The 20604-nt window shown below is 39.5% G+C and overlaps 1 protein-coding gene across 6 annotated transcripts in view; it reads left to right on the plus strand.

Annotated features, from left to right (window-relative positions):
* The window catches only part of CEP70 (centrosomal protein 70), a 61457-nt gene that overhangs the window by 13250 nt on the left and 27603 nt on the right, over positions 1–20604 (plus strand). For 4 of the 6 annotated variants that reach the window (XR_011388194.1, XM_070072763.1, XM_070072764.1 and 1 more), the window contains exons 3-10: positions 4057–4170; positions 7547–7637; positions 7758–7881; positions 8199–8379; positions 14605–14774; positions 18133–18189; positions 19669–19756; positions 19840–19928. Coding sequence is in view for 5 of the 6 variants with exons in the window: in XM_070072763.1 (XP_069928864.1) it covers positions 4057–4170; positions 7547–7637; positions 7758–7881; positions 8199–8379; positions 14605–14774; positions 18133–18189; positions 19669–19756; positions 19840–19928 (914 nt within the window). In the remaining variant the exon portion in view is untranslated. Of the gene's footprint in view, positions 1–4056; positions 4171–7546; positions 7638–7757; positions 7882–8198; positions 8380–9058; positions 9243–14604; positions 14775–18132; positions 18190–19668; positions 19757–19839; positions 19929–20604 lie in introns of all 6 variants that reach the window. The other 2 variants (XM_070072767.1, XM_070072766.1) reach the window with 1 other exon arrangement.

A 20604-nucleotide genomic window follows, 5' to 3' on the forward strand; every position in this document is an offset into this window, starting at 1 on the left:
GAGGGTAACCCATCTCCCTCACAGCTTCAACCTGTGGTGGCTTTGGTCTTTAGTGTTCATTTCTCAGCTCTTTTCTTGGAATTGGCAAATCCCTTCAGGGAAGAAGTGGGTATTCATCTTCTTGATTGATTTGTGTCTGTCCATTGCTTATTATTTTGTTCTTTAATGCTTATAAGAAGTCTTAAGAAAACAGACTTTGTTGGGGCCGGTGCTGTGGCGCAGCGGGTTAACACCCTGGCCTGAAGTGCTGGCATCCCATATGGGCGCCGTTTCTAGTCCAGGCTGCTACACTTCTGATCCAGCTCTCTGCTATGGCCCTGGGAAAGCAGTAGAAGATTTAGACTTAATGAAATAGTACTTCTAGGCCTCTGCAGCCGCGGGGGAGACCCGGAAGAAGCTCCTGGCTTCCGATTGGTACAGCTCCAGCCGTTGCAGTCATCTGGGGAGTGAACTATTGGATGGAAGACCTCTCTCTCTCTCTGCCTCTCCTCTCTCTGTGTAACTCTGACTTTCAAGTAAATAAATCTTTTTTAAAAAAAAAACAGACTTTGTTAAGTTTTCTCAGTTGTCTTTAGAGGCAGAGTTGCCTAGTATATGTTTACCAAAAAGCAGCCTTGGGGCCAGTGCTGTGGCGCAGTGGGTTAAAGCCCTGGCCTGAAGCGCCAGCATCCCGCATGGGCACTGCTTCTAGTCCCGGCTGCTCCTCTTCTGATCCAGTTCTCTGCTATGGCTTGGGAAAGCATTAGAAGATGGCCCAAGTCCTTGGGCCCCTGCACCCACGTGGGAAATCCAGAAGAAACTCCTGGCTTTGGATCAGCACAGCTCCAGCTGTTGCAGCCATCTAGGGATGAACCAGCGGATAGAAGACCTCTCTTTGTCTCTACCTCTCTCTGTAACTCTTTCAGAAATAAAATCTTTTTATTTTTTAAAGCAGCCTTTTTAAATCTTAGAGAAATTTGTCTTATCTGAGACATGTTTCTGTTAAACAAAACCCTCTTGATCAGTTAACTGATTAATTTGGAGAAGAAAACCTAAGATAATAAGAGATAACTAGGTTAGATCCTTTTTGAGGTAGAAGTGTATGTGTGTATATATACATATATATATTCAGCTATGTGCCAGGCACTTGTTCTAAACGCTTTCAACATGTTGTCTGAGCTCCACATATTAGGAGTAAGTATTACTTACTGGAGACATGTTAATTGACAAGGACATAATAAACTGAATCCAAAATGCGGGTAGATTTACAAGACAAAAGGACTGCTTTTTCAATAAATAGCTTGTTTTAAAAAAGGAGGAGAGGGAGAATAGAATTGCCATAGAAGAGACTTTAGAAAATAACATCAACCAAGTACTACATGTGACCCTTATTTGGATCCTGATTTGAAACAAAAGTCACTGGACATTGGAAGACATTTTGGGGAAACTGAACATAGATTAGACAGTAAATGATATTAAGGCATTATTTTATTGTGAGAATGACATTGAGGCTGTGTTTTAAGAGTCTTAGGTGTTAGAGATGTATAGTTATCCCTGTATCTGCAAGGAACTTAGTTCAAGCTTCTTTCATGGATATTAAAATCTGTAGATACTTAAGTCTTTTATTAAATGGCATAGTATTTGTATGTAACCTACAGATATTCTCCTGTGCACTTTAATTCATCTCTAGATTATAATAACACAAATGCTATATAAGTGTTAGACTATATTGTTTAGGGGATAATGACAAGAAAGTCTGTATATACTCAGTACAAATGTAATTTTTTCCCTGTGTCTTCAGTTTGCATGGTTGGTTATATTGGATGTGGAAGCCATGACTACAAAGGGCTAACTGTACTGAGATATACATGATTGAGGAAAAAGAAAATGAATGGAAGAATGTTGATGATCATTGGAGCTGTGTTGTAAACAGAGGGTTCATCATACTCTTTTTCTACTTCTGTGTATTTTTAGCAATTTCTCTGGTATAAAGTTAACAAAACCAGCTGAAAGATGATAGCAGTTAAAGTTGGCTGGCCTTTTCAAAAAGGAACTTTATTTCAAATAAAGGCTGGAGATACTATTAGCATAATTGATGACATTTGAAAGATCAAGATTTTTTTTTTCACTTTTATTTAATGAATATAAATTTCCAAAGTACAGCTTATGGATTACAATGGCTTCCCCCCATAACATCCCTCCCACCCGCAACCCTCCCCTCTACCACTCCCTCTCCCCTTCCATTCACATCAAGATTCATTTTCGATTCTCTTTATATACAGAAGATCAGTTTAGCATACATTAAGTAAAGATTTCAACAGTTTGCTCCCACACAGAAACATAAAGTGAAAAATAATAGATGATTTTTTAAATGATGATGAAATCAGATCAGACCTATTGTCATGTTTAATCCCAGTGAGAGTCAAGTTGGGAATTGGGAATTGATAATTTCTTCTTCCTTTTTTTTTTTTTTTAAACGGAAGATCAGTTTAGTATACATTAAGTAAAGCTTTCAACAGTTTGCACCCCCATAGAAACACACAAAGTGAAATATACTGTTTGAGTACTCGTTATAGCACTAAGTCTCAATGTACAGCACATTAAGGACAGAGATCCTACATGAGGAGTAAGTGCACAGTGACTCCTGCTGTTGACTTTACAAATTGACACTCTTGTTTATGGCCTCAGTAATCTCCCCATGCTCCAGTCATGAGTTTCCAAGGCTATGGAAGCCCTCTGAGTTCTCCGACTCTTATCTTGTTTAGACAAGGTCATAGTCAAAGTGGAGGTTCTCTCCTCCCTTCAGAGAAAGGTACCTCCTTCTTTGAAGACCAAAGATGAAGATTTGAAGGGGAGAGAGTAATCTGTGATGTCAACCAGCAGAAATGGCAGAGTTTGGGAATTTGTAACATCCTCTGAGTGTTAATAGGTTTAGCTAGAAATAAATGATGGTCATTTGTAATTTGGAGGAAGCAGGTACATGAGGACAGAGAATGCTTTGGAAGGAGCCCAGAGCTGGCGGCCAGGAGACCTCCTTTTCAATCTTTAGAAGATGATTTCACCTCTCTGGGATGAGATGATTATAGCACATCATGCTCTCACCATACTCTTTCCTGTGACAGCAAACAGCTAGAGATTTTGGACTCAGTAGTTTCCATTGCCCCTTCAAGCTCTGCTATTCCGTGATCTTAATGAATGTGGATGATTTTGCTTCTAGAAAGGAGGAATTTTGTCTATATATCATAGACAAAGAATGTTTTCCTGTGGAATGGTTGAATATTAGATAACAAGAAAAGAGCAAGTTAAATATAAACTTTCATGTGTGCACGCACACACACACACACATATACATATACACATGCACCTTTGTTGCTAGCTTCTGATATACTTGGGAATAAAGACATCCTAAGACAGTAGCACTCCAAGGCAAGCGTTGTGACCTAGCTTGTTAATCTGCCACTTGGGATACCCCTGTATCACAGTGCCTGTTTTAGTCTTGGCTACTGTACTTCCATTCCAGCTTCTTCTGGCTAATTACCTGAGAAGGCAGCAGATGATGGCCCAAGTGCTCCACATGGGAGATGTGAATGGAGTTCCCAGCTCCTGGTTTTGGCCTGGCCCAGGCCTGGGTGCCGGTAGGCATTTGGGGAGTGAACCAGCGAATGGAAGATGTCTCTTTCTCTCTGCTGATCCTGTTAGTAGCGTTCCATTTATTCTTGGAGTCCAGTGATTGTCAGGCTGGCCTGTAACTGTGGATCAAAGAGCATTCTTTTAGGTTTGAGGGAAGTAGCTACTTCTAAAAGGTAACAGTTTTTAGTTTCATGTGCTTTTCATGTTATCTAGTTAAAACAAATAGTTCTTGCTCTCATATGTGTGGAGGTGTATATGTGTCTAAAACCCCAGAATGTTTTATTCCAGAGAAGACCATTATAGGATAGCATTTATTCAAATGATTCTTCCATCAACGGTCTAGGAAGTCATAAAGTTTTGACGCAGGAGTGGCCTAATTTGCCCTGCAAGAGTAGTGTGTTCTTTTAAGTATGATTTCTCTTAACTCATTTCACTTTTGTTCATTAGGCAACTCAGATTTTTTTATTGCCAATCTCCACTTCTGATTCCACAATGTCTCCAGCATCCCCTAAAGCCCAGCAGTCCAGTCAGTTATCAGACAAACTCATGGCTGAAAAGCAGGTAAGCTTAAAGTAGTCTAAGCTGGTGTTTCTTACTATGTACTGAAGAATGTTGTGTACAAATGAAAAATTTGACTTTGAAAAAATTCTTCAAGTAATTGGTCAAATAATTTTTGGGAAATGCCAGATTCAAGACTGTTATATGGTTTTGTTACTCCAATATGAGATGCAAGTATTGCAAGTGGTGGCTTAACCTTCTGTACCACAATGCTGGCCCCATCTTACAGTCTTAAAGTTGCTTGTTTATGGTGGTCTGACACCTCTGAGTAACATGTTGGAAGATAAGCCTTTCTTGATGTTCTCTGAGAAACAAGCTCAAGAGAGCATATACCTACAAACTGCTTCAGATTCTCTGCTCCTGTTCCCAGTGCCCCCTTTTTGCTTAAGTCCTACATTCTTGGTTATAATTTCAAAATTGATCCTTGTATTTACAATAAAAATGGATCATGAGGCTCTCAGTTCTTCACTGTGATGCCTGCCTGGTCTGTCAGGTGTACTCTCTCCATTAAACTTTGCTAGAATGCTTATTGGTAAAAAAAAATCATAAAACTATGAATGTTTTATTTAAATGTTTTTTTTTTTTTTTTAAATACTGACTTACTTATTTGAAAGGCTGAATAACAGAGAGGTAGAGAGAGCGATCTTCCATCTGCTGGTTCACTCCCCAAATGGCTGCATGGCCAGGTCAAAGCCAGGAGCCAGGGTGTTCATCTGGGCCTCCCACATGGGTGCAGGAGCCCAAGCACATGGACCATCCTCTACTGCTTTCCCAGGTGCATTAGTAGGGAGCTGGATCAGAAGTAAAGAAGCCAGGACTTGAATTGGTGCCTACATGGGATGCTGACACCGCAGGTGGTGGCTTTCCCTGTTACACCACAGCCCTGGCCCCCTAAGGGTATTTTAAAAATAATTTTTTTAAGATTATATTTATTTGAAAGGCGGAGTTACAGAGAGTATTCTGTCTGCTGGTTCACTCCCTAAATGGCTACAACAGCTAGTTGTGCTAGTCCAAAGCCAGGAGCTTCTTCTGGGTCTCCCATGTGGATGCAGGGGCCCAAGTACTTGGGCCATCCTCCACTGCTTTCCCAGGCACATCAACAGGGAGCTGGATTGGAAGTGGAGCAGCTGGGATTCAAATCTGTGCCTATGTGGTGTTGCAGGGCAGCCTTTAGCCACTATGCACAATGCCAACAATTTTTTTTAAAGATTTATTTATTTGACAGGCAGAGTGACAGAGAGTGCTCTTCTATCTGTTGGTTCATTCCCCAGATGACTGCAACAGTCAGGGCTGGTCTAGGCTGAAGCCAGGAATTGGGTCTCCATCCTGGTCTCCCACATGGATGACAGGGGCTCAAATACGTGGGCCATCCTCCATTGCCTTCCCAGGTGCATTAGCAGGGGGCTAACCTGTAAGCAGAGCAGCCAGGACTCAAGTTGGTACTTCTTTGTGGGATGTCAGGATTGCAAGTAATAGCTTAACCTGCTGGCCCCCTATTATTTTCTTATTACTTTTTTTTGTTTCTTATTTCTTTGCATTGTTTTTAATTTGCTTTGTCTAGAGAGTTAGAGTCCCCTTCTCAAATTTAGAATGTAATTACATATTTAGAATTAGGGACACAAGATTTAAGAGTATCTTTCAGGGTGATTCTGTGAGAATAGAAATAGATGTTAGACCTTATCCATTATACAAGAAACTATTTAAAATGGTTTGTACCAGGCCAGTGGTGTGGTGCAGTCAGTTAAACCACTGCCTGTGAGTCTGGATCTATCAGAGTACTTGTTCAAGTCCCAGCTGTCATCGCGCTTCTCGGCCTTTTGGATAAGATCAAGTGTAGTATCAAGTCCCAGCTGCCCCACTTCCAATTAGCTGCCTGCTAATGTGCCTGAGAAGGCAGCAGAAGACACCCCAAGTACTTGGACCCCTACTACCCTCATTGGAGACCAAGATGGAGTTCCTGGCTCCTGGCTTCAGTCTGACCTAGCCCTGACCATTGTCACGGCCATTTGGGGAATGAACCAGCTGATGGAAGATCTCTTCCCACGCCCCCCCACCCCAGTAACTCTACCTTTCAAATAAATAAATCTTAAAAAATAAAGTTATTGGGGCTGGCACTGTGGCATAGAGGGTAAATAAAACTTCTGTATGCAATGCAAGTATCCCATATTGGCGCTGGTTTGGGTCCTGGCTGCTCCACTTCTGGTCCAGCTCTCTGCTATGGCCTGGGAAAGTGGTACAAGATGGCCCAACTCCTTGGGCCCCTGCACCTGTGTGGGATACCTGGAAGAAGCTCCTGGCTTCAGATTGGCACAGCTCCAGCTATTGTGGCCATCTAAGGAGTGAACCAGCAGATAGAAGACCTCTTTTTCTCTGCCTCTCCTTCTCTCTTTGTAACTTTCACTTAAATAAATCTTCAAAAAAAGTTATTGACGCCAACTAGTCAGATTTTTCCTGTGACCATGATGCTTGTTTCTGAGTAATTCAACTATTAAATTATTTATAGCCGACACCGTGGCTCACTAGGCTAATCCTCCGCCTAGCGGCGCCGGCACACCGGGTTCTAGTCCGGTTGGGGTGCCGGATTCTGTCCCGGTTGCCCCTCTTCCAGGCCAGCTCTCTGCTGTGTCCCGGGAGTGCAGTGGAGGATGGCCCAGGTGCTTGGGCCCTGCACCCCATGGGAGACCAGGAAAAGCACCTGGCTCCTGGCTTCGGATCAGCGCAGTGTGCTGGCTGTAGCACGCCGGCCGCAGCGGCCATTGGAGGGTGAACCAACGGCAAAGGAAGACCTTTCTCTCTGTCTCTCTCACTGTCCACTCTGCCTGTAAAAAAAAAAAATTATTTTTAATATATTTTATAATTTTATATAATTATAAATTTTATATAAATATAAAATGCATAAATATATGCAAATATAAGTATATATAAATATATAATATGTACTATATATTATAAATATATATAAATACAAAATGTGAATTTTATATAATTTATTAATTTATATAATTTATATAAATATACAATGTGAATTTTTATATGATTTATTAATATAAAGTAGTTTGTAGTTTTTCTGAGCAGGGCTTTGCTAAAGGATGCAGTTATAATTTCAGTGAACCAGATTTAAGATTTTTGTTTGCTTTAGGTTGCCATTAAGTCCTCCGTATCATTAGTCTGTACACTGCAGTAGTTTGTGCTTATTTGCATATTTCTAGTCAGTGGCTAAGCTTGTTACAAGTGGTAAATGTTCTAATCTTATGCATATAAACTCATTTAATAAAACCTTTTGGTGAACAACCTCTGTTACCTGGAAATACAGGAATTTATATATATTGGGGATTTCTTCACTCTAAGTTGATTCTTTTGTCTTTACTCAAAATTGTAGCAGGAAGAAGCAGAATGGGAGAACATAAATATGCTGTTGATGAAGCATGGCTTAAAACCATTGTGCCTGGTCAAGAGAAAAGATCTTAAAGGTACTTGGATCCTATTTCTGCTCCTTAAGGGGAAAAGGTTCTTTTTACTTTTGAAATTTCTTATCTTAAAAATGTCTTACCCACTTCTGTTTTTACTATCTGTTATGTTTCAAAATGTAGAGTTCATCATTTTTGACAAGCAGTCATCACAAAGGATGAGACAGAATTTGAAAACGTTGGTAGAAGAAACAGCACGTCAACAGAGCATGATACAGGAGCTTATAGAAACTAATCAGCAGCTTAAGTAAGAATGGAAAAATTCTTTTGACTTGTTGATATGCATTCTAAAAATAACTGTCTTGCAAAGAACCTTAAAATTTAGTTTTCGATTTTGAATATGAAGTTTAAAGCTATTTTTATAGGTAAATAGTTAACATTTTAATAGAAAAACCTGTGGTAATAGCTTGGCATAGATACGTAATGGAACGCTATATTTCTTTTTCTGTGAGAAGATAGAAATTTCAAGAATGCAGAAAGTTTTGGAAAGTGAATGTGTTAATATGTTATGTGGTTTGATTTACTTTTAAATACTAAAGGAGAGAATTGTGTGTATTAAATTAGAAATGAACTTCAGCTAGAACAGAGCCGCGCAGCACATCAGGAACAACGTGCCAATGACTTGGAACAAATTATGGAGAGTGTGAAATCCAAAGTTGGTGAATTGGAGGATGAATCCCTAAATAGGGTTTGCCAGCAGCAGAATAAAATAAAAGATCTTGAAAAGGAGCAGAAAACTTTACAGGTACCAAGTTACATATTTTCTTAGATGTTGGTTAGTACTAGAGCAAATCATCCTGATCCTTGGGTCGCTTGCTGAATTCAGTGGTACTTGTGATAGAAGGAAATCTTTGTGGTAACCAATTGGGAAAGATAAAAGTGCCCCTGGAACATAATCATTTCACAGCCTAAGGCACATTCTTCTAATTTTGATATACAGTTATTGCCAAATTTAGAACAGGTTAGTGCTGCCTGTTTGCCAGTTGGGAAATGAAACATTGATTATCTCAGTGGCAAAGAAGTCAAGGAAATTGATAAATATTTGGGGTATATTGAGACTGTTGGCGAAAATAATTTACATAACATGGGCTGTTATGTATATGCAGCCTTTTTTCATTTAGCCTCATTATTTTGAGATTCATTCGTTTGGCTCTGTGTCAACTGCTTAGTCCTTTTTGCTCAGAAGTATTTCATCCTATGGATCTACTATAGTTCATCTACCTGTTGATGAATATTTGAGTTGTTCTCAGTTGATGGTTATCACAAATAGAGCTCTTGTAAACAGCTATTGTTCAAGTATTTGGGTAGACATGAGCTTTCATTTCTCTTGGGTGGATAGGTAGAACTGGAACCACTTAATCATATGTTAATTTTAAAAATTCAGGTGTTTTTTTTTTTTTTTTTTTTTTTTTTTTTTTTTTCAGATTTTTGTTTTCTGAGGGACAGAGTCAGAAATATACAGATTTTCTATCTGCTGGTTTATCTCCCCACATGCCTTCAATAGCCAGGGCTGGGCCACGCCAAAGCCAGGAGCCTGGAATTCAACACAAGTCTCCCTCATGGGTGGCAGGGATCCAGCTACCAGAACCGTCACCAGTGCCTCCTAGAGTATGTGTCCGTAGGAAGCTAGAATCAGGATCAGGGACTCAAATGCAGGCATCCCAAGAGGCATCTTAGCCGCTGCCACAAATGCCCACCCTGTATGTTATTTTATTAAAGACATTGCCAAAGCTTTCCAAAGTGGCTGTACCATTTAGCGTTACTTCCTGAGTACGAGAGTTCTAGTTAATTTTTTTTTTAATTTGGTATGGGACACCTTCATTTTGATGAGTGTTTTCACTAGGTATAGAGTTTTAAGTTGGTAGTTACTTTGAGCATTTGAAATGATCAGATTCCATTGTTTCTACTGAGAATTCTGTTGTCAATTAGTTAACTCTTTGAAGGCAATCTGCTTTCTCTCTGGCTGCTTTTAGTATTTTCTCCTTGTTTTTATTTTGAAGTAGTTTTACTTTGTGCATAGGTGATTTTTGTTTTGACTTATCTTCCTTGGACTTTGTAGCACTTCTCGAATTGGTGGCTTGATGTCTTTCATCAGTTTGGCAAATTCTTAACCATTATGTCTTGATGTTATTTCTGCCCATTCTTCTCAGGACTCCAATTCTGTTGGCATTTATCATATATTCTCCTATGTCTTTCATGGTTTTCTTTGTTGATCTTTTATCTTGCTTATTTGTTATGGATATTTTCATAATTATTATATTTTTTAGTTTTAGAATTTCTGTTCTTTCACTGAATTTTCTGTTTTTCTGTTTTGTGTAAGTAAACATTGAATCTATTTTAAAATATATGTATTATATATAAAATATATATCTGATACAGAAATAGAGATGGTGGTTGCAAGCATCGTGAATGTACTAGACTCCATTGAATTGTTCCCTGCAAAATGGTTAATTTTACTTTATGTGAACTCACTTCCATTTAAATAATTCTGTCTGATAATTTGATTATCTGGTTCTCCTTGGATCCATTTTTATAGTCTATTGTTTCTTTAGGTTTCTATTCTGGTGTGCCTGGTTATTTTTTATTAAGTGCTGAACTCTGTATGGGCACAATTGTTTTTATTTTTGATAGGTAGAGTGGACAGAGAGAGAGACAGAGAGAGAAAGGTCTTCCTTTGCCGTTGGTTCACCCTCCAATGGCCGCCGCTGCAGCCGGCGCACCGCGCTGATCCGATGGCAGGAGCCAGGATCCAGGTGCTTTTTCCTGGTCTCCCATGGGGTGCAGGGCCCAAGCACCTGGGCCATCCTCCACTGCACTCCCTGGCCATAGCAGAGGGCTGGCCTGGAAGAGGGGCAACCGGGACAGAATCCGGCGCCCCGACCGGGACTAGAACCCGGTGTGCCGGCGCCGCAAGGTGGAGGATTAGCCTATTGAGCCACGGCGCCGGCTCTGTATGGGCACAATTGTAACCATGAGGCCTAGACCCTAAAGATAACCATATGTGCTTGTGGTAGACATCCAGGTACAGGAGTAACCTGGGGTCATCTTGATCTGGTGTCAGATGAAGATTTGAAGCTGAGCTTCAGTCTCAAAGATAGCTGATCAATTTCTAGTTCACTTTCACTCTTAGGGTGTAGTGGGAGGTTTCCCAGGGTCTTTATTTGGTGTCTAATTTGTGTTTCCATAGTCTTGCCAGACTAAAACAGGCACGGGCACACAAAGCAAGAATAGAATAAAAATGTTAATTTTCTTAGCTTCTGTGATATTGCTTCAGGTATCTGAAAACACCCATGGGGAAATATAACTCCAAAAACTATACTCAGTCCTTTTAGGTTTCTTTTTTCTCCAAGATCATGGCCTCCTTTTTCACTGCCTTTTTAGTACCTTTTACTTTTTTAAAATTTGACCATTTTTTATAGAAAACTTTTATTTAACAAATATAAATTTCAAAATACAACTTTCAGATTATAGCAGTTCTTCCCCTCATAACCACCTTCCCACACACAAACCATCTCATCTCCTACTCCCTCTCCCATCCCATTCTTCATTAAGATTCATTTTTAATTATCTTTATATACAGAAGAGCAACTCTTTACTAAGATTTCAACAGTTTGCACCCACACAGACACACAAAGTATAAAGTACTGTTTGAAGACTAGTTTTACCATTAATTCTCATAGTACATCACATTGAGGACAAGAGGTACTACATGGGAAGCCAGTGCATAGTGACTCCTGTTGTTGCTTTAACAATTGACACTCTTTATTTATGATGAATTTGACCATATTTTTTTTAACTTTTATTTAATGATAATATAAATTTCCAAAGTACGATTTATGGATTACAATGGCTTCCCCCCATAACGTCCCTCCCACCCACAACCCTCCCCTTTCCCACTCCCTCTCCCCTTCCATTCACATCAAGATTCATTTTCGATTATCTTAATATACAGAAGATCAGCTTAGTATACATTAAGTAAGGATTTCAACAGTTTGCTCCCACACAGAAACATAAAGTGAAAAATAATAGATGATTTTTTTTAAATGATGATGAAATCAGATCAGACCTATTGTCATGTTTAATCCCAGTGAGAGTCAAGTTGGGAGTTGATAATTTTTTTTTTTTTTACAGAGGATCAGTTTAGTATACATTAAGTAAAGATTTCAACAGTTTGCACCCCCATAGAAACACAAAGTGAAATATATTGTTTGAGTACTCGTTATAGCATTAAATCTCAATACACAGCACATTAAGGACAGAGATCCTACATGAGGAGTAAGTGCACAGTGACTCCTGTTGTTGACTTTACCAATTGACACTCCTGTCTATGGCCTCAGTAGTCTCCCTATGCTCCAGTCATGAGTTTCCAAGGCTATGGAAGCCCTCTGAGTTCTCCGACTCTTATCTTGTTTAGACAAGGTCATAGTCAAAGTGGAGGTTCTCTCCTCCCTTCAGAGAAAGGTACCTCCTTCTTTGAAGACCTGTTCTTTCCACTGGGATCTCACTCGCAGAGATCTTTTGCCAGAGTGTCTTGGCTTTCCATGCCTGAAATACTCTCATGGGCTTTTCAGCCAGATCCGAATGCCTTTAGGGCTGATTCTGAGGCCAGAGTGCAGAATTTGACCATATTTTTAAAGTTTTTCTTGGCAGGAGGATTGGGTGAATTATCTAGTCTATAATTTATAGACCGGAATTCTACTTTGCTTTTTAAGTAGAATTTTTTAAAATAGCCTGTATCTAATAATTCTGATATTGGAAGTTCTTAGATTTTAGGCTCTAGTTATGATGTCTTCTTAATGTTACCTGTGCATGCAGGGCACAGTAGTACTTACAGGATTAATTTGAAACATAAAATGAAAGCATCTTATTCCAGAGTAAGCTGAATTGCAACCTGGCTTCCAGTGTCTTGGATAGAACCAGAAAAGGTCAAACCAAGATCTTAGATTAAGGAATTGAAGAAATTAAAGTTCTAGTATAGCATTTGACATGAAGGAATTAAAGTTCTCTTTGAAGTGGGAAGCCCTGCACATGCCAGAAGAGAAAAAGAAAACCCAAAGAGTTAGGGGCTGTATTCCTCCCAAGGGTGTTTTTAGATTCCTGAAAATTGAGATGATCATCTTAGTTCTCTCTGTTCTTTCTTTCTTTTTTTCTTTTTTTTTTGACAGGCAGAGTGGACAGTGAGAGAGAGAGACAGAGAGAAAGGTCTTCCTTTGCCGTTGGTTCACTCTCCAATGGCCGCCGCGGTCGGCGCGCTGCGGCCGGCACACCGCACTGATCCAATGGCAGGAGCCAGGAACCAGGTGCTTTTCCTAGTCTCCCATGGGGTGCAGGGCCCAAGCACTTGGGCCATCCTCCACTGCACTCCCTGGCCACAGCAGAGAGCTGGCCTGGAAGAGGGGCAACCGGGACAGAATCCAGCGCCCCGACTGGGACTAGAACCCGGTGTGCCGGCGCCGCTAGGCGGAGGATTAGCCTAGTGAGCCGCGGCGCCGGCCTTCTCTGTTCTTTCAACATGGTGAAATATATTCTTTGATTTTTGTTTGAACCATCCTAGCATGTCAGGAATAAATCCCGCTTGGTCATAGTATATCATCTTTCTAACATACTATTGAATTGGGTTTGCTAGTGTTTTGAGTTTTGCATTATAAATATCTATTTAAAATAGATATTGGGCTATAGTTTTTTTTTCCTTATATTGTCTTTGGCTTTGATACCAGGATAATGTTAGCCTCATAGAATGAATTGAAATTGATTTTTGTAGATTGCTCTTATATCCTGCAACTGTGCAGAATTCGGTGATTAGTTCTAACTTCACAGTTAACTTTTAGATGCAGGTGGGACTTGCATCCTCATCATGTGACTGCACAGGCCCTGCCTGGCTTCTAGGGAGGTCTATGAGGATCACTTCTGGGTGTAACAATGTGTGTTTTGTGGGAGATGGAATAGTACTAGAAGCTTTTGGTACCCTTTTCCCCCTGAGGCTCTGAGAGGGACATGTCTTGAAAGTATGCAAGCCAGATGGAAAAAAGTCTTCTCACTGAGCTTCATAAAAGTGTGTTAATAATAAAAGTGACAATGCTTTTGCTAATGAGCTTTCAAAGGACACTGAGAAAATAAGGGAAAACCAGGCAAGTGATATCTTGAAGACACAGGAAGAATTTATACATTTCTTTATAAATCTCAAAATATAAACTAATTATTTAAGATACAAATACATCCACCTACCAAAACAGAGACAGACAGTTCCCATTCACTGGTTCCCTCCTTAAATTACCGCAACAGTTGGGGCTGAGTCAGGCAGAATCTAGGTGCTGGGAACTCAATCCAGATCTCCCACATAAGTGGTAGGGAGCCAACTGCTTGAGCCATAATCCGCTGCCTCCAAAGGTAAAGTCAGCTGGATACTGGAATCAGGAGCTGGAGCCATAACTCAAAGTGAGGCACTCCAGTGTGGGATGCAGGCATCGGCAGCCAGCGACTTAACCGCTGGACCAAACATCTGCCCCTGATTCTGTCCTGAAGATGACTTCTTGGTTATGACCTGACTTGAGTTTACAATGTCCCATAATGCCTGAATACCTAAATTGATTACACTGTTTGCAGTCCTGCGTTATCACTAAAGAAACTTAATTTTAATTCTTGTCTCTTTTTAACATCCTTATATTGTCCCTTCCTGATTGTTTTCAAATAAACCTAAATGTAAAATTACATTAGTATTAGAGATAAGTCTGCTACTCTGAAATCATGGATGCATGAAATTATAAGCTATAGTTTTCACATTTCATTGTTATTTTTACTTATATTTTTCAGGTTTGTGTTTCTGTAGCTTGTGTCCATTTAAAAACAGCCTTAATACTAAGTTCTTGCATGAAATAATTCAGTAGAAACTATGAAGATACTTGTGTGTAAAATACTGTTAGGGCAGCATGTCCTTCACATCATAATTGTGTATGTACAAAACTTCTTACAGGCAAAATGCCAGCATTATAAGAAAAAACGAATGGAACAACAAGAGACAATTGCTTCTTTGCAAAAGGATATCTATAGATTAACAAAGGAGGAAGAAGAGCGCATTTTCACTCAAAATAGAGTGTTTGCCTATCTCTGCAAGAGAGTTCCTCATACCATCTTGGACAGACAGTAATGTTTACTTTATGTTGCTATGTTGCTAGATTCAGCTTTTCTTTTTTAAACTAGTTTTATCTTGGAACTGGTTATATGTCTTAGAAACTACAGGAGTCTCCTTCTCCCTCTTCTGCTTATGCCACCCCTCTCAACGCATCCCATACACTTCTTTTTGCCCTAGAGAAGTGAATTAGACATTTCCTAAATAACACTGAATATTTAACTAAATTAAATTGGTAATTCACAAGTGAGACATGCATCAGAAGAACTGATTCCTTTTAGTGAGGAATGGCTTGAGACCACTGTATAGGTGTTGGAGTTGCTTATTGTTGTCATTGATTGTAGGACTTTTCAGTGGGGAAAAACTAGAAATGATAGAATTTGGGGCCAAAATATTTTTTTCACAGTTTAAGTTAGCATTGCAGTGTTTTTTACATAGAAAACCATTATTTTTTAGAATAATGATTATTTGCTTTATCCTACATTAAATTTTTCAAAACAATAATACCAAAACTACTCACAATAAACCTGTCGAATGAAATTTAAATTTCTTCGTAAATCTTTTAAGAATTTATTTTTACTTATTTGAAAGTCTGAGACAAACAGATCATCCACCTACTAGTTCATTTCCTGAATGCCCAACATAGTTAGGACTAGGCTATGCCAAAACCAGGAGCCATGAACTCATTCTGAGACTTCTGTCTGGGTGGCAGGAACCCAGCTACTTGAGCCAACGTATCTTGCCTCTCGGGATGTGTACTGTCAGGAAGGTGGAATTGAGAGAGGAGCCAGAACTTGAATCTAGGCACTGTGAAATGGAATATGGGTATCTTAACTGTCATCTTAACTATTAGGGTAAATGCCTCCCCCAAAGAATTTTAAAAGGGAAAGATGAGAGAAAGGATTTTCTGTTGCAGGAATATGGTAGCAGGAAAACTGAGTGTATTTGGAAATGGCAGATAGTCCACAACTTCTGGAGCTATATTTGACATGATGGCAAGAATCTTAGTAGACACTAGGAAAGGTCTGCTGAAATTCAGGGGATTAAACTCCTGGCTGAAGAGTTTGGGTTTGACTTTTTACGTAGCAAGCAAAATACTTCAGGACTTCTAAGCAAGGAAATTAAACCCAGGGACAGAAAATCAAGCTATTAATGGATTATAATAGTCTAAGTGATAGACAACAAAGGCCTGAATAAGACTACAAGAAAGGAGAGAGAATGCAGAGATGGACAGGGGTTATCCAGACTGATTAGCTGTAGATATTGAAAGGAAGGTAATAAAAGAACTAATTTTTCAAGCTAGGTTTGAGATAATGGGGAAGGAAGATAATGAATTCATAAATGGTCATGTGCTTTGGCCCCCTGAGTCAGTTTTGTAGAGATGTCAGGTTGGAAGGGCCAACTCCAGAGGACCTCCAAATTTCCTAGAGGGAAAGAAGAGTTGTTTGAGTGTTTGAGTATCATGATAGCCAAGATCCAAGTGTGTTTCAAGGAGCAGGTGGTCCAAATTGTTAAATGCTGCTCATCAGTTTACTTGTTTACTTTCCTGCTATCTTAACTGCTCAGAATATTCAGTTGATAGATAAGTCTGCCCTAAAAGTTTATTAGTGGTATGGGGCCAGTGCTGTGGCACAGTGTGTTAAGCCACAACCTGCAGCATCAGCACCCCATATAGATACTGGCTCGAGTCCTGGCTGCTCCACTTCTCTCCAGCTCCCTACTTATACACTTGGGGAAGCAGCTAAGCATGGCCCAAGTCCTTAGGCCCCTGCATCCACATGGGCAACCTGGAAGAAGTTCATGGCTCCTGGCTTCAGCCTGGAACTGCCCTGGTTATTGCTGCCATTTGGGGAGTGAACCAGCAGATGGAAGGTCTTTTTCTCTAACTTTGCCTTTCAAATAAATTTTAAAAAGGAAAAAAAGTTGAGAGGTAGCTGGTAACATTTACTCAGAGTGAATAAAATTTGCCAAGAATGATGAGATTGGAAATGGAATGGAAGCATAAGGGGGAAGTGTGCGGTGAGAAGGTTTGTGTAGGGAATAAATAAGATTAAAGTGTCTTTTCAGGATGGTGTGCAAATCGATATATGTTTAGATGGGGCAAGGAGAGAGTAATCCAGAAAATTGTGATATTAAGAGCTTAGTTAGCTGAATTGGGTCTGGAAAAGGGAAAGGAAACCACATAAATTATCCCTTTAAAAAAGTATGAAAGTGTTGTTTTTTTTTTTTTAATTACAAAAGTAAAACATCCTTATAAAACCTCAAGCAATATTAAAGAGTATGAAGTAAAATGTCACAGACCTGCCTGCCCCTGCTAATTCCCGCATCCCAGAGAATGTCAGGATTGTGATTGTGTGCCTGTCCTGGTGTCTCTCAGCTGGAGTGGACATGCTGGGTGGGAAGGTTCTTCACTGTGTAGTGATATCCTGTTCACTGACAAACTTAGCATTCCACCCCCTCCCCGGTGTAGGCAGTGTGAGAACCAGCACTGTCCCACCACGTGGCCCCGAGCTTACAATATTTCCCCCTGGTTAAGAACCTATGGAGTCCTGTTTCAGTACATATATGTTCACATATAATTTTTATTTTTTAGGTAATATACATTAGGTTATACAACATTAATTTTCTCTCAGTCCTTATTGTGTGCAAATTTACAGTATTTCTTGTAATATGCATTTTTCCTTAGTATGGATGTGTTTTGAAGAGTAGTTAGTGAATGGTGCAGTGAACAGCTCTGTTCATATTGCATCCTTGGACAAATTTTTCTTTTTTTTTGACAGGCAGAGTGGACAGTGAGAGAGAGAGACAGAGAGAAAGGTCTTCCTTTTGCCGTTGGTTCACCCTCCAATGGCCGCCGCAGCCGGCGCACTGCGGCTGCGCACCGCGGCTGCGCACCGCGCTGATCCGATGGCAGGAGCCAGGTACTTATCCTGGTCTCCCATGGGGTGCAGGGCCCAAGTACTTGGGCCATCCTCCACTGCACTCCCTGGCCACAGCAGAGAGCTGGCCTGGAAGAGGGGCAACCAGGACAGAATCCGGCGCCCCGACCGGGACTAGAACCTGGTGTGCCGGCGCCGCTGGGTGGAGGATTAGCCTATTGAGCCACGGCGCCGGCCTGGACAAATATTTTTATGGGAGATCACTAGAGATACAATTATTAGGACAAGTAGAATACACACTTAAAATGTTGAGTATAATGTATAACAAATATGACAGTATAATATTTACTTCTTGCAAGAGGAACTTAAAATTTGTAAAGCCTGCTAGATAAGTTATATTTACTTTTACCCCTGTAATTTTAAATTATGTAGAGAGAATAGTAGATGGTATAATACATTTTGAAAATAATTCATTATATCTTCTGTTTTGTAGGTTGCTTTGCCTAATTGATTATTATGAATCTAAAATTAGAAAAATCTATACACAAAGGTATGAATAACTTTTAATTTAAAAAATTATTTATTTGAAAGAGAAAGATGTCTTTGATCTGCTAGTTTATTTCCAAAAATGTCTACAACAGCTGCAGCTGTTCCAAGCTGAAGCCAAAAGCTGAGAACTTAACCTGGGTCTCCTAGATGGACAGACACCCAGGTATTTGAGCCATCATCTGCTACTCCAGAGTTCCTGTTAACAGAAAGCTGGGTTGGAGGCAGAGGAGCTGAGACTGGAACTTATGTATCCTGATATGGGATGTGGGCATCCCGTGCAGTGTTTTAACTGTTGTACCAGATGTCTGTCCCAGTCCTGTGTTACAGTTTTTGAAGTTACTTTCTAGTAATAAATCATCCCCAAAATTTTCAATAACCTTCTGAAATTTTAAGTATAATAAGAAAATCTTAATTTTCCGTATGACCTTCTTTATAAAGGTCTTGAAGATTATATTTTGCCATTTAAATTAAAATGTATTATAATTGTTTAAAAAATATATATATTTAGGCCAGCGCCATGGCTCAATAGGCTAATCCCCCGCCTGCGGCGCCGGCACACTAGGTTCTAGTCCCAGTCAGGCGCCGGATTCTGTCCTGGTTGCCCCTCTTCCAGTCCAGCTCTCTGCTGTGGCCCGGGAGTGCAGTGGAGGATGGCCCAAATGCTTGGGCCCTGCACCCGCATGGGAGACCAGGAGAAGCACCTGGCTCCTGGCTTCAGATCAGCGTGGTGCACCAGCTGCAGTGGCCATTGGGGGGTGAACCAGTGGAAAAGGAAGACCTATCTCTCTGTCTCTCTCTCTCTCTCACTGTCCACTCTGCCTGTCAAAAAAAAAAAAAAAAATATATATATATATATATATATATATATATATTTAACAATCACCAAAGTATTAGTCACAGTGGAAATAGTATTTCTTGTTATTTTGTTGAAGTATTGTAACTTGTTCCACTGATGTTATCTAGACACAGTATAGTTACTGAGTATGTCCACAGAGTACATAGAATCTGCCTACCAAGTGCATCCTAATTACTGTGTAGATTTATATGAGATGAAGATGTCAGAAATGAAGCATAGATTTCTTTGTATGAACTAGCATGTGAGATGTTTCTGGAGCTTTGCAAGTTAGGCTTCTGCGACTGAAGGTCATTATGGTGATGGTATTGAATTTAGCTGTCATGATTTTGTAGCGAAAATCTGGGAATGAGAAATGAAAGACATAGGGGAGAGGAATCGCTTTTTTTAAAATTTTATGTGAAAGAGAGGCAGAGGCAGAGAGAGAATGAATCTATCTTCTATTCACTAGTTCACTGCCCAAATGGGTGTAGTGGTCGAAGCTGTGCCAAGCCAAAGCTTAGATTAATTTTATTCAGGTTTAGGCCGTTGACACTTATTAGATTGGTTTAGTTTTGGTTACCTGATTTTCTTTCTCCGCAAATGTATGTTTTTCATAAGAAGGACACTACATGTATATTTCTATAGGCAATATAAAGTTGATGAAAGTCGATCAGAAGAAGAGAAAGAATACAGAAGCCTGAACGCCTCACCAACTTATAAAGGCCTTCTAATGGTAAGGGGCTATGAAGCTGACACATACTTTTGTAAAGTAAAATAATCTAGAAATGTTCATTATTTTTCTATAAAATGTGTTAGTCCTTACAGAATCAACTCAAGGAATCAAAATCAAAGATTGATGCCCTTTTAAGTGAAAAGCTAAACCTCCAGAAAGATCTGGAATCCAGGTAAGAGGAACATAAGTAATTTTTCTTTATCCTTTGAAATTAAACACTTAACTCTAATTTGGAACATGTACTGAACCATTCTAGCCCCTTTAATCTAAAACTAGATTAACTCTTAGACTCATTTTAGTCAATAGTGTCTCATGATAAATGATGACAGGACATAGGTAGGCAAGGAAAATGAAAGACAGAAATCCACATTGAAAAATCAACCAGGATCAGCACTTTGAGTATTTTTCTTGTAAACATAGATTTATTGAGATATGTATGATGATTGCACATACTTAAAATTTTGATATATGAAGTAATTACAATCAAGATAATTACCTTGAAGACTTTATTTTCTCTTTTGTAATTCCTTCCTCATGTTTTGCCTCAGGCTACTATTTATCTGCTTTCTGTCTTTATTTATGAGTTAGTATTTCCTGCATTTTATATGTGAATGGTGCCATGTTAAATTTACCACTATTTGCCTTCCAGCATAATTTAAAGAGAATTTGTAATTATAGACAGGCAAATTATAGTGGAATCTGTAGGATCTTCAAAAAGTCATGAAAAACACAAGAATTTCATTTTTTGCACCAAAATAAACCTTGCTTTTATAGTTTTTTCTCTATGAGCTTTTTAAAGTACTCTGATATTTATGGAGTACAAAGTGATGTGTGATTTATGAATACAA

The sequence above is a fragment of the Oryctolagus cuniculus genome, chromosome 4 (genome assembly GCF_964237555.1).
Source record: "Oryctolagus cuniculus chromosome 4, mOryCun1.1, whole genome shotgun sequence".
In the NCBI taxonomy this organism is placed as follows: domain Eukaryota; kingdom Metazoa; phylum Chordata; class Mammalia; order Lagomorpha; family Leporidae; genus Oryctolagus; species Oryctolagus cuniculus.